This window comes from Sinocyclocheilus anshuiensis, unplaced genomic scaffold (genome assembly GCF_001515605.1).
Source record: "Sinocyclocheilus anshuiensis isolate Anshui unplaced genomic scaffold, SAMN03320099.WGS_v1.1 scaffold1556, whole genome shotgun sequence".
NCBI classification, from domain to species: Eukaryota; Metazoa; Chordata; class Actinopteri; order Cypriniformes; family Cyprinidae; genus Sinocyclocheilus; species Sinocyclocheilus anshuiensis.
In genome coordinates, this window is record NW_015555815.1 from 108,601 (window position 1) to 121,352 (window position 12,752).

General features: G+C 37.9%; 1 protein-coding gene across 5 annotated transcripts in view; it reads right to left on the minus strand.

Annotated features, from left to right (window-relative positions):
• Positions 1-1,787: 1,787 nt before the first annotated feature.
• LOC107675168 (IQ motif and SEC7 domain-containing protein 1-like) overlaps positions 1,788-12,752 on the minus strand; it is an 83,716-nt gene continuing 72,751 nt past the window's right edge. For all 5 annotated transcript variants that reach the window (XM_016469416.1, XM_016469420.1, XM_016469418.1 and 2 more), the window contains 3 exons: positions 10,027-10,188; positions 8,731-8,910; positions 1,788-2,180 (listed from right to left, as the gene is read on the minus strand). In XM_016469416.1, the coding sequence (XP_016324902.1) occupies positions 2,167-2,180; positions 8,731-8,910; positions 10,027-10,188 (356 nt within the window). In that variant the 3' untranslated portion in view covers positions 1,788-2,166. The remainder of the gene's footprint in view (positions 2,181-8,730; positions 8,911-10,026; positions 10,189-12,752) is intronic.

A 12,752-nucleotide genomic window follows, 5' to 3' on the forward strand; every position in this document is an offset into this window, starting at 1 on the left:
AACAGGATATTAAACATGAAAAAAAGTAAGGGAGGATTTGCTTTCATCCATCAAGAAATGATCAGATTGTAAAAATGGCAGGTGATTGAAGGAGCGGGGCTGAGAAATAAAAGGGTTCGATGATTTCAAGCTAATTTTTAAAATAGAAAGAATACGAAGACAATTCTTTTTTGCTTTGAATTTAACACCAGGAATGTATTAAGCAAAGTAAACATGGTTAGTTTAGTCTTTAGTTTAGTCTGTTCGTGTTGACTTTAGCACATCAGAATGAATATTGCACTCAATATATGTGATATGTTGAAAAGAAAACCTAATGCTTTGGTTTGGGGTCATGAAAACGTGCTCAGAAGCAAAGGTTACAAAATTTTGATCCTGAAAAACAAATCGAAAAATATCAGCTTATATATCTGATCAGATTGCATCTTTACAACAATCATTTTCATTTGCCTCACTTCACAGACTAAAAGTTAATTTCTAGATATACATTCCTCTAAACATACAGATGCTTGCATAATATCACCTGAAACAATCTCCTGGTTGTTTAAAAGTAAAAAAAAGAAGAGTACTTTTTACATGATTGCACTTCATTGCCATGGTAACACTGGTTCATTTTCAATAATAAATAAACACCCAAGAACAACATCAATAACAAATCACAGTTAAAGCCTAGCCGATCACTTTGACGCGTGTTTGATGAGAATCTCTACGCCACTATGATGAAGTAAGTAATAGTAAAGATGCTCCAGCCATGACCACGTCATCATGACAGACATATTGCACTTAAAAACAAACAAGAACAATCCATAAAATATAGAAAAATAATTCCATCACTGGCCCTCAGAAGTCCAGGAGTTTCCTCCAATGAAAAAAAATCAAATCAGAAAAAGTTCTTTAAAAAATTACTCCAGGCATGCAAACCCTTACTGTAAGTCTGTAAGATTCATATGATGCTGTACAAGTTCACTGTAGTTGAGCAGTTCAAAGTGCCACATGATACTGCATTTGTGCTTTATAATAGATCACAACGGAAGGTTTCTATTAGCATACTTCTTTAAATATGACTTCCACTCAAACTGACCAAGATATTGTTCTCAAAAAGTCGTGAAATACATCTTTTACAGTATTCTATAACATCGCTTTTTGTTTACAATGTTTTCAGTTACACTACTGTACTACTGTTCTACACACGAAACATAGAGGGTGCAATGGTCATTGGCACGTTCATTAATGATCGTTTAGACTGTCATCTACAACAAATACAGCGTTAGAACATCTACTCTGTCATTCTGCTAGTTTGAATGAATGTCAGTCACAATGTCAATGTTTGAATACAAGCAAACCCACTCTTTTGTTTGTTTTTATAACCTCTGCCAGGCAAACCTAACGAAACCGTCAAAGAAATCAAGAAACCTGTCGGGAAATTAAATATCATATTTTGCATAAAGGCAACAAAACCCATATTTAGGACCATTAAGATTTTTTGCTGATATTAAGCACAATTACACACACTTCTCAAATTCTCAATAAATAAATAAATAAATACAAAACTGTGATTGCTATTAGAACCATACTACTGCAATGTGAAAAAAACAACAACTATGCATTATTTAAATGTAAAAATATTTGTGCAGCATGGTAACTGGCTTTAATGTATGCTAATATTAACCGAAATATCATTGTTTTATTATGTTTTCCAGGAACAGACTAAAAACTATTTGATAATAATAAAAATAATTGTATTATTATTATAACTTTAAAATGCATTACAGAAAAAAAAAATTAACAATGCAATATATCTTAATGGTCCTTGGTATTCTTTATGCAAAATATAAATTCTTATTCTAATCTTGTGACATTCACCCGTAGGCAGAATGAAATAAGAGCGAGCGAGAGACATTAAACACAGATGCTGTTTTTGGCTGAAGCTCACACCAGCGTGCTGATAGCGCAGGGGCTGTGTTTGCTGATCATGTGCTGTTCTCTGAAAGCTGTTTGAAGAGATACGGGCCGTGTTGGCTGGGTGCTATAGTGGGGTGTGCTGATAGGGTGGATGGCTTGAGCCGAATGCTCTCAAAGAGTGACCCAAGGAGGGAGCCTGTAGCGCCGTGTCTGTCAGGGAACAGATGCTCCTGGAAGGAAGGGTCTCTCTGGCGCAGAGGAGGACTGCTAAAGATGGAGCCCTGTGAGGAGAGACGCGGACCAAACATTAATGAACTAATAAAGCGTCCAAACACTTTAAGTCAACTAGATTTTGAAGTGAAGATGTGCAGTAGTGAAGTAAGTATAGACATGTATTTTCATAATCATTTCCTCCATAGACATTAAGACCCAGTTTCACAGACGGGGCTTAGCTTAAGCCAGGACTATAGGCCTTAGTTAATTAAGATATTTAAGCAGCTTTTATAAAAATGCCTTAGAAGAAAACGTTACAGGTGTGCATCTTGAGACAGATCAATGGCACTGACATATTGTAAGATCTGTCAGAGCAAGATATTTTTAGTTAAGACAGCTCAAACATGCATTTTAGTCTGGGACTAGCCTTAAGCCTGGTCTGTGAAACCGGGGGTATATCAGTCACTTCAGTGCTTCCTTTTTAAATCCTTTTTAGCAGCTGACAGTATACAGTTACAAAAAAGAAGAATCCAAGGCACTTCTTCTGGTCCAAAAAAGTTAAAAAGCCTTTATTCACATTCTGGCCATCTCAATAAACATTAAATATGTTTATTATATGTTTTAACACAAGGCTGAAGGCAGTGTGCAGAGTTTTAGCCATTTGTAATGTTTATTGAGATGGCCAGAATGTGAATAAAGTAGGGCTGTCAAAAATAATGCGTTAATGCAAACTAATTTTAACGGCACTAATTTTATTAACACACGATTAACGCAGCGCACGATTCCTGTTTGACAACATGATTGCAGTGGCCAGGCAGCTCCCGTTCGAGCATATGCCTTGCATTGCACACAGCCTCCACCGAGCCATCACAGTTTCGCTCCAGAACAGCCCGTTTGACAGCGCCTTGGGAAAAGGTGTGTGCGTGTGTCAGTGAGAGATTGAAACACACACCTATAAATCGTAAATCAATAGAAACGGATCATTTGTGGATAATTTGTGTTTTTTTATATATGACATTTATAATGTCAATAAAGAGTGGATTTCTCTGTTGTTCTGACGTGTCTGACAGTGTGTTGTGTGTGTGTCAGTGAGAGTGAGCCATTGAAAGTGAGTGAGACACTCATTATGTCTAACTAAAGTGTTTTTCTCTATTATTGCAGGTATGTGAGTGAAATTCTAGGAGGAGAGAAGTTTGTTTCTTGCTCAGTTGTGCTGCCAGCGTTGTGTCATCTATCACGTGTGATGAAGATGATCCAGCATACATGGTTAAGTTTAAGGAAACTTTCACAACAGACATGGACAAACGGAAGGAAAAAACCAACATCACATGGCTGAGGGTTGCAACAGCACTGGACCCTAGGTTTAAGGACTTCAAATGTCTGAGCAGGGCTGACAGAGCTGAGACGTGGAGTTCAATCTGTGCCCTGCTCCGGGAGAGGGGGCTTGCACAGCAAGATTAACCAGTGACAACTGAGCCACCTAAGAAGAGATCATGTCTCAAGTCTGTGCCAGAGTCTTCATCTGATGAAGAAGAGGACTGTATTGAGAAATGTGTGGAGCGCTACGAGGCAGAGCCCTCTATTGGCATAGAGGACTGTCCCCTGCAGTGGTGGTCCAAACATGAAGGGGCACACAGTGAGATGGCCTACCTTGCACGCAGATACTTAGCAACACCTGCCACATCCATACCTTGTGCCCTGTCATCTGAAAATGTAAACAGGCTTGTCAGTGTAAAGAAAGACAAATAATGGGAACCTGTGGTTTTTCTATGTTCTTTTTTCCATGTGTTTAATAAAAGTTCTTTGAAAAACATATCTACCTTCTTTGAAACATGTCTATGTTCTTTATGCTGTATGTTTAGGGTGGTTTCAGTAATAATAAATGTTCATTTTGCATGTTTGCGATGGCGCCGACGCTGATGGCTGCCTCCGTGGCGTGCTCCGCAGTTGTTTTTATGTTTTTGTTAGTTTGTCCTGTCTTTAGTTATATCCCTGCAATCAGTTTCACCAGAGACGAATTGCTGGACATTCGGAAGTACACACCACCCGATATTTCACCAGTTTTTGATTATTCTGATTTGAGTCTCCCGGGCTTTCAGCTGTTCAGAGCAGATCGCGAGGCAGAATCAACGGGGAAATCGCACGGCGGCGGGACATGCTTTTTACATCAATGAGAGGTGGTGTACAGATGTAACTGTGTTAAAGAAGATGTGCTGTTCAGATCTAGAAGTGCTCTTCATTAACTGCAAGCCTTTCTACTTGCCGCGGAAGTTTTGCTCATTCATTCTCATCAATGTCTACATTCCTCCGCAAGCGCACGTGAGCTCAGCTTTACAGAAACTCGCTGATCAGATCACAGACACAGAACAACATACCTGGCAATAAAGCTCATTCTGATTCTGATTCTGATGTTCAGAAGAAGTGAGCTGTAAACAGGCTTGTGTAAGTGCACAGAAAGAGAAGTAATGGGAACCTGGTATTTCTGTTCTTTGATCCCATGTGTTTAATAATGGACATGAACAAGTTCTTTGAAAAACATGTCTATGTTCTTTTTGCTCTATGTTTAGGGTGGTTTCACTAATAATAAACAGAAAGTTGCATAAAGCATCCTTATTTGTCCATGCCCATGTTGATTAGAGTATTAAAAACTTGAAAAATAGTAATTTAAGGTACATTTAGAATAGATAAAAATGTGATTAAGTTGCGATTAATCACGAGTTAACTCATGACAATCATGCGATTAAATATTTTAATCGATTGACAGCCCTAGAATAAAGGCTTTTTAACTTTTTTGGACCAGAAGAAGTGCCTTGGATTCTTCTTTTTTTTTTTTTGTTACAGTTGCTTTAAACCCAACCAAAGAGCACCTTCTGGGATTACTTCACAAGGTCCTTAATCAGCAAGTAGCGCTTCAAGATGACTCCTACAATCTGTTAATGTGAGGCTGCAGGCTGTAGACATAGTGGATTTCACTCTCAGAAATAAAGGTACACAAGCTGTCACTGGGGCAGTACCTTTTCAAAAGGTACATGTTTGTACCTAAAGGGTCCATTTTTACATATTAGTATATACTGTATGTACATATTAGTACTTCAAGTGTACATATCAGAACCTAATAATAGATACAAAAGTGTACCTTTTGAAAAGGTACTGCCCCAGGGACAGATAGCTCTGAGTTTGGTGACACCATGAAAGTCTGAACATGCACGCTTAAATTTCATTTTGACAGGAAACTGATAGTAAATTGCAGACTGTCCTTCAAAGTGTTGGTATTAATTGTCTCAAAATGTCAACATTCAAATTTTGTTTAAGGTATTTAAAGACATTGCATTGTACTTTTTTATATTGTTTGAGTTGTCTGTGAATGAAGGTGTTTTTTTTCTTCCACTTTTATATGAACACATACGGCATCTATAAAATGCATAATTCCTGAGAGAATTATGTGCTGTGTGCCCAGTTGCACATCCCGTTAGCATGTTTACAAATGAAAAGCAGCATAAGTGGACTGTTTTGGCATAAACGGCCCTGTGCTTATAATACATGCACTTCTGTGGTACAGTTTTAATGAATGAAATAACACATGGTCCACATGAATCCAATTCAGTGAAAAGAACTGACTCAAATCTGGCTCTTTTCAGCAGGAATGGCTTCCCTGTTTGGGAAATCTTGTCTCTTGGTAGAAAATCTGCAAATAAAGTACAGAAGTAGATCTGTACAGAATTGTAGATTATTCATATTAAAATATTTAAATTTATGAAAATAATATCACACATGCACACAGTTAAGAAGAACAAATCTTTAACATGCAAAGCATTGCTCTTTGGAGTGAGCAGTACTTCATCAGGCATTTAAAACTGACACATCTTCAGCTGTTCACTCTATTTATTTTTGACAGGCAATCACATTGTTTGATTCCCAATGTTAGATATTTTAACGGATGAGGTCTAAGCAGCAATCCACTTCGAATTAATACTCAAATCATCCATCAAAATGAATATAAAAAAAGCATGCAATATAATGCGTGAACAAAAACCAGACTGAAATCCACATTTGACTCTGTCTTCAAAGGTCTGATCAGCATAAACTGATAAGACTCGCAGGGACACCAGGCATCTGTGTCTGTATGTGTGATGTTCATCAACCATCTAACAGATACAAGTGAAAGCCCCTTTAAAAAAGAACCAAAAGAATAGACTTGCATGAACATTAAGCAGCTATCAAGAGACTGTTTGAAAAAAACATGCATGCAAGCCTCAGTTTCAGTGGGTGAGTAGTTCATGCATGTGAGCAGGCAGGCAGAGTAGGCATCAATAAATATTTTACAAAAAAACAATGGACTGTTTTAACCCATGAAGCACAGAAGGTGCAAAGAAACTTACATCTATACTGCTGTCTAGAGATCCTGCACTAGTACAGCGCCCATGCTTGCCTGCCCGAGACATGCAGTGGCATAGATCAGAGATGAACATCACACCTGTAACATCCCTCTGCTCTAAACTGATGGACACACAAAGATAGCTGAGACTCTCTGAACTTTCTGGGTCATTATCAACAGTAACTGACTGCCAGTTTGCTGTGTATACTCCATCTGTGCATACTGCTGCCTGTCATGAGCCATTTTAGCAAATACACATGAGCCAAGTGTATTTGAGCCATGCGCTCTCAAACACTTGGATAAATGAAATATAAGACTAAAAGAGCAGTTTCAATACAGTGTACATACAGCAGACTGAGTAGAGTTTCTGTGCTTTTGCTGTATTGCAAACTGACCTGGAAAAAATAACATGAGATTTTTTTCTCTCAAAAGTTGCCTTTATCTGTCTACCAAAGTGGAGCCTGGTGGTTACTTCACAAACAAAAGAAAAAGACAAAGTTGCTTTCTAGAATCTTCACTTTCTCTGTTAACACACCTTATCTAGTGTGATCATCACAACTTTCAAGAAATATCACGTCTAAGTCTCAGCTCTTACATGCACATTTAGCTCCTCTGCTTTTTCTTTTTTAAAGATTTGTCATTTTTGCCTTTGTTATGATAGGACAGTAATGAGATAGGAAGTGAAGTGGAAGAGGGAAAGGAGGACGGGATCAGGAACGGTCCGGGAGCCAGGACTCAAACTCAATGCCCACGAGGCTATTGGCACCAAAAGCTCCTCTGCATCTGAGTTTTCTTTCCGTTCGCCTGCTTTCCCTTAGTTTACTTGTTTGGTAATTAGTTCCTTCTAGTTTTACCCTGATTAAGTTCCTGTTGTATAACCCCTATGTTTCCTCAGTTCCAGTCTATATTTTCATTGGTCATGTTTCCCAGTGATTCATCAGAGTGTTCCGTGTTGGATTTAAGATTAAAGTCAGTTTTGTCTAATAAAAGCGATCCAAAATGTCAGTATCAGTAGTGTTAATCAGTATGAAATGCAAGTGAATGGATGCACAAGGTGGATAAATGAAATATAAAATGCTACTTTTAAATGTGCCTCTTTTATTTCTAAAATGCTTGTTAAATGAGTTTAAATGTATGTAATATTGTACACTAACGAACCAACAGTGAAAGGCCAAAATGGAGCTACCTGGACTGCTGGAAGCAGGTGTATTAGCGGGAAAGCATGCAAAGTGCCACAGCAGTGGAGGAGACAGAGAAAACCAAAGAGAGCAATGGGATGTTTTGCTGAAAGCAAACAAATCCAACTCTGCCGTTTCAAACCTGGGCTAAATCAGACTGACAGTCTGAGGGTGCAACCTTTATTCTCCAGCATTCAGAAACTTCATGTCCTGGGCATGAAGTGCATTGTACACAAATCCTGGATTGTCCGCAAACTGTTGTGTTTGTCCTGATTTGCAGTCTACCAATAACAATAGAGTGACAGCACTAGGAAAACCTGTAAGTTGTGAATGCAGTTTTACAGTAAATGATATACAATGGAAATGAATTAGGACGATCAATTCAAAGATGTGAAAATACCCACTGTGTGTATAAATAGGATTTTGGTGTTAAATCACTAACCACTTGCTTATTACACAATTTTACAACTCATAAACCCTATACACTTCAACCTTAAAACAACTGTAGAAAAGTGATGATTTAAACAATGTTACAACTCTAAACGAAGAAAAAGAGCTTTTCTAAAAATATTTATGCTTTTAAAATCTCCTAACTCTGAACAGATTTATTTTACTCAGTATTATTGTTCAACAGAATTGAACCCAGAATATTATTTTAATAACACATCAGTTAAGCAGGATTGTGTGTGACCTTGCTTCTGTAACCCCCCAAGAGCACTGACACAACACTGCCAAGATCAAATACTGCTTGTGAAAAATGATTCAGAATATAAACAGTGGAGCTAGTCACAACACAGATGATCAGTTGTGCACCAACTATTTTTTTCTTCATTCTGTGAATGCAAACTGCAAACCCTGGGACCCATACTGCAGTCATCTAATGTTACCAGTGAAAAAATAATTTGTAACATAATATGTGGAAAGATTAGGTTTAAGAAATGTTTCAACTTCAGGAAAATCATTCTACATAGGGAATCAAACAACCATAAAAACATAACATAGTTTCTGGTTTTACTGGCCAGAAAGGCAATCTGCTCATCAGTACATCAGATCCGCTGAACTCACCTGCTTCAGAAAGGTCACGCAGGGAGCTACTGAGCGCGGTCCGCTTTAGCCCCTCCCCCATGGCGTACGTGTCATCCAGACTAGTGCGGCCCATGGTGCTGTTTCCGCTCTCCTTCTTTAGGCCCGACATGCTCTGAGACATACTGGGTCTGACCACTCCTTTCTGTTTCTCCAGCTCAGCTGCAAACATTCAAACACACGTGCAGTCAACAATTTCATTCGTACAGCATTTAACTCCATAAAAACATAGTACACAGACAACAAGCAAGAGCTAAGCAGGGTTGCCAGGTTTTCACAACAAAACCCAGCCAACTGCTACTCAAAACTAGCCCAATCGCGTTTCAAGGGGGGTCCCCTGTTAAAAATCGCGTTTCGGGGGGGTAAATACATGTTTTTTTGGTGGGATTCCCCAGTAAAATTCGCATTTCAGGGGCTAAACATCATGTTATTGGGGTCGCTTCAACCCACAGACTTGAAAAACAACCCGTGGCAACAGTGTAAAAATAGCTCAATTCCGTGGGAAAACCACAGACTTGGCAGATTTAGCAGATAGTCATTACGCATACTTCTCTACATTAAAGCTGATTTCAGTTGAATGTGCTTTATTTCCCATAACATACTAAAGAATCTTTAGCATAAAATCAGATGGCCATCCATCAGAAAGGAGGCAAACTTACTCACTTTTCGCATTTAAAAAAAAAAGAGAAATCATAAGTCAAACGAGAAAAATTAGAAATTAAACATTGGAAAAAATGTCGAAGAATGTTGAGTTAGATGTAAAAATGTCATGAATTCTGATCTGACGTTCATGTAGCAGTCGCAATGTAAAAATTCAGACGCATATCTGATTTATTTTCACATTAGAAGGTGGCCCAGATCGGAATTGAAAATGTCAGATTGATTTTTCCTTTAACGCAGTCATCCAAAAAATCTGATTTGAGCCACATTGGGATTCTGATTTGGGAATTAAGCCTCTGAGTCTGACCCTTACAATCAAACATGTAAATGAGCATTATAATATGATTGAATGAACTTGTCGCATATGAAATGAGTACAGCATTCCTGCAAAGCTGAATATACATTAACATGTAAATAGAGACAGTCAAATGCTAATGAGACCATGGTTGTGAAATGCTAGATTTCATGAAGATGGTGAGATTTCTGATTTTCGCTCTTTATTCCAAACAACTGTAACTCTGCATCTGTTAGTACTGTCTGAAAACTACATTAGCATGGGCAGCTCACAAAAACTGCTTCGGTAACGGTGAGGATGAGGAAGAATAAAGGTCTGTTTACACTCTATCCGGTACTTTTCCATTTCCTGGACCTCAGAGATGGACTCTCGCAGGTCGCTGGTGAATTTCTTGCGGTCCTGAGAGTTGGGAGCATTCAAATTGATCATGACTTTGAAGTCTGCACCAGGAATGGCTGAAGTCAGCCGGATACCATTTGGATAGACTGAGAAAACAAGAAAACATCATTTTACTCCATAACAATTAATATGAAGGAAAATAAATCAATGATATATTTCTTTGGATTCTTTAGGCTAATTCACAGCACACTGATAAACTCCGACAGACGGCATCAGACACTTCGTCAGGTTTGGTCTGATCAGTGTTTTACCCCGTCTGTGTCTGTCGGATCACATTTTTTCGATGATTGAACATGATGGATCGGCTCTTTTTGGGCCGTGGAATGTCAGAGAAGTGATGTACTTTAATCTGGTGATTTTCTGCATTGGTCTGTGTCTGTTAGTGCAGTATGCAGTGGCCTTTAGGATATATACAGCATTGCACAGGACTAAGAGTGCCATAAAATGAAGGAATAAAATATTTGGTCACACTTTATTTTAAGGTCCAATTCTCGCTATTAACATAAATATTTTTACATAAATATTTTTTTATATCTACTACTACTTTTGCCTCAATAAACTGCTAATTTTCTGCTTATTAATAGTTGGTAAGGTAGTTGTTAAGTTTAGGTATTGGGTTGGACTAGGGATGAAGAATATGGTCATGCAGAATATGTGCTTTATAAGCACTAATAAACAGCAAATATGATAATAATAGGCATGCTAATAAGCAACTAGTTAATTATGAGAATCAGTCCCTATACTAAAGTGTTACCAAATATTTTTTTATTTATATAACATTTTATATTTTATTTGGAGATATAAACTATATCTGTACTATTTTTTTATATGTCAAAAACGAAAATGTCAATACATCACTGAATTAAACTACATAAATGTATCATTTACAGCATCCCACGACTTTAAGTCTGGTTATTGTCTATCTATCTGAGAAATGATTTGTTAATGTACATTACAGTTGTTGTATGAATAAAAATTATTATTGATTCCTTATTATTAGTGCTGTCAAACAATTAATCGCGATTAATCGCATCCAAAATACAAGTTTTTTTTGTTTACATAATATATGTGTGTGTTCTGTGTATATTTATTATGTATATACAAATACACACACATACAATATACAGTATATTTTGAAAATATTTACATACATTCACATGTATATATTTATAATCATATAATTTATATTATATATATAAATATAATTAATATATAAACAACATATTTTTCTTAAATATATACATTCATGTATGTATATTTATATATACATAGTAAATATACACAGCACACACACATATATTGTGTAAAAAGAAGAAGAAGAAGGGTTAGTCAACAGAAGAGACGGATGGCAGCATTTGAGTGTTTTGCTTAATACTTGTTTATAGATCTGAAATTATTACTTGCTGCTAGTAAGGAATATTTAGTTTTCTACCTATTTCTACTTTGTATTTTCGTTGTAGTTTGTATTTTTGATCTTCCCTTTTTATCTTATCTAAGTATCATTATTATCTTCCCTTTACACACTCTCCTTTTCGGTCCTCTCTTCTCCTCCTCTATCATGTGTTTCCAAAACATTCCGGTTGTCTCTTGACAACGCTCTAACGTCACACGCAGACGGCAACGCAATCTTGCTAACCTGCATCCTATCTCTACATCTTCTACTGCACCTCTTTCTCTGTGGGTCTCTGGAATTGCCAGTCAGCTGTCAACAAAGCAGACTTAATTTCTGCTTTTTCTTTGCAATCCACACTCAGCATCTTGGGCTTGACTGAGACCTGGATTTGTCCAGAAGACTCAGCAACCCCAGCTGCTCTATCTAACAATTTATCTTTCTCTCATACCCCCCGTCAGGTTGGCCGGGGTGGGGGCACTGGTCTGCTCATTTCAAACAATTGGAAATACTCAACCCACTCTCCCCATGCAATTATAACTCATTTGAATCTCATGCGATTACTGTAACAGCTCCTATAAAACTCCAGGTTGTGGTAATTTACCGGCCTCCTGGGCAACTGGGCACCTTCCTAGAGGAGCTGAATGAGCTGCTGTCCTCATTCCCGGAGGACAGCAGTCCGCTTTTAGTCTTTGGCAACTTCAACATTCATCTGGACAAGCCTTATGCTACAGACTTCCATTCACTCCTTGCTTCATTTGATCTCAAACGATTTACCACTACAAGCACGCACAAATCAGGCAACCAACTTGACTTAATTTACACATGCAGTTGTATTGCAGACAACATTTTGGTAAAACCCCAACATATCTCTGACTATTTCTTCATTATATTTAAAGTACATTTTGCTACCTGTGTGCCACCAACCCCTATTACTTTACTTTTAGACGAAACCTACGCTCCCTTTCTTTCTCCCATCTTTCCTCCGTAGTGTCCTCCTCTCTTCCCTCACCTACCCATTTCTCATCGCTGGATGTGAATGCAGCAACTGACACTTTATGCTCTACTTTAACCTCTTGTCTACACGATATTTGTCCTCTCTCCTCCAGGCCAGCACGGGCTGCCCCTTCTAACCCCTGGTTATCCGATGTTCTTCGTGAGCATCGGACCAAACTCAGGGCAGCAGAGAGAAAATGGTGCAAATCAAAAGATCCGTCAGACCTGAGTATGTATCAGTCTTTGCTTTCATCTTTCTCTGCT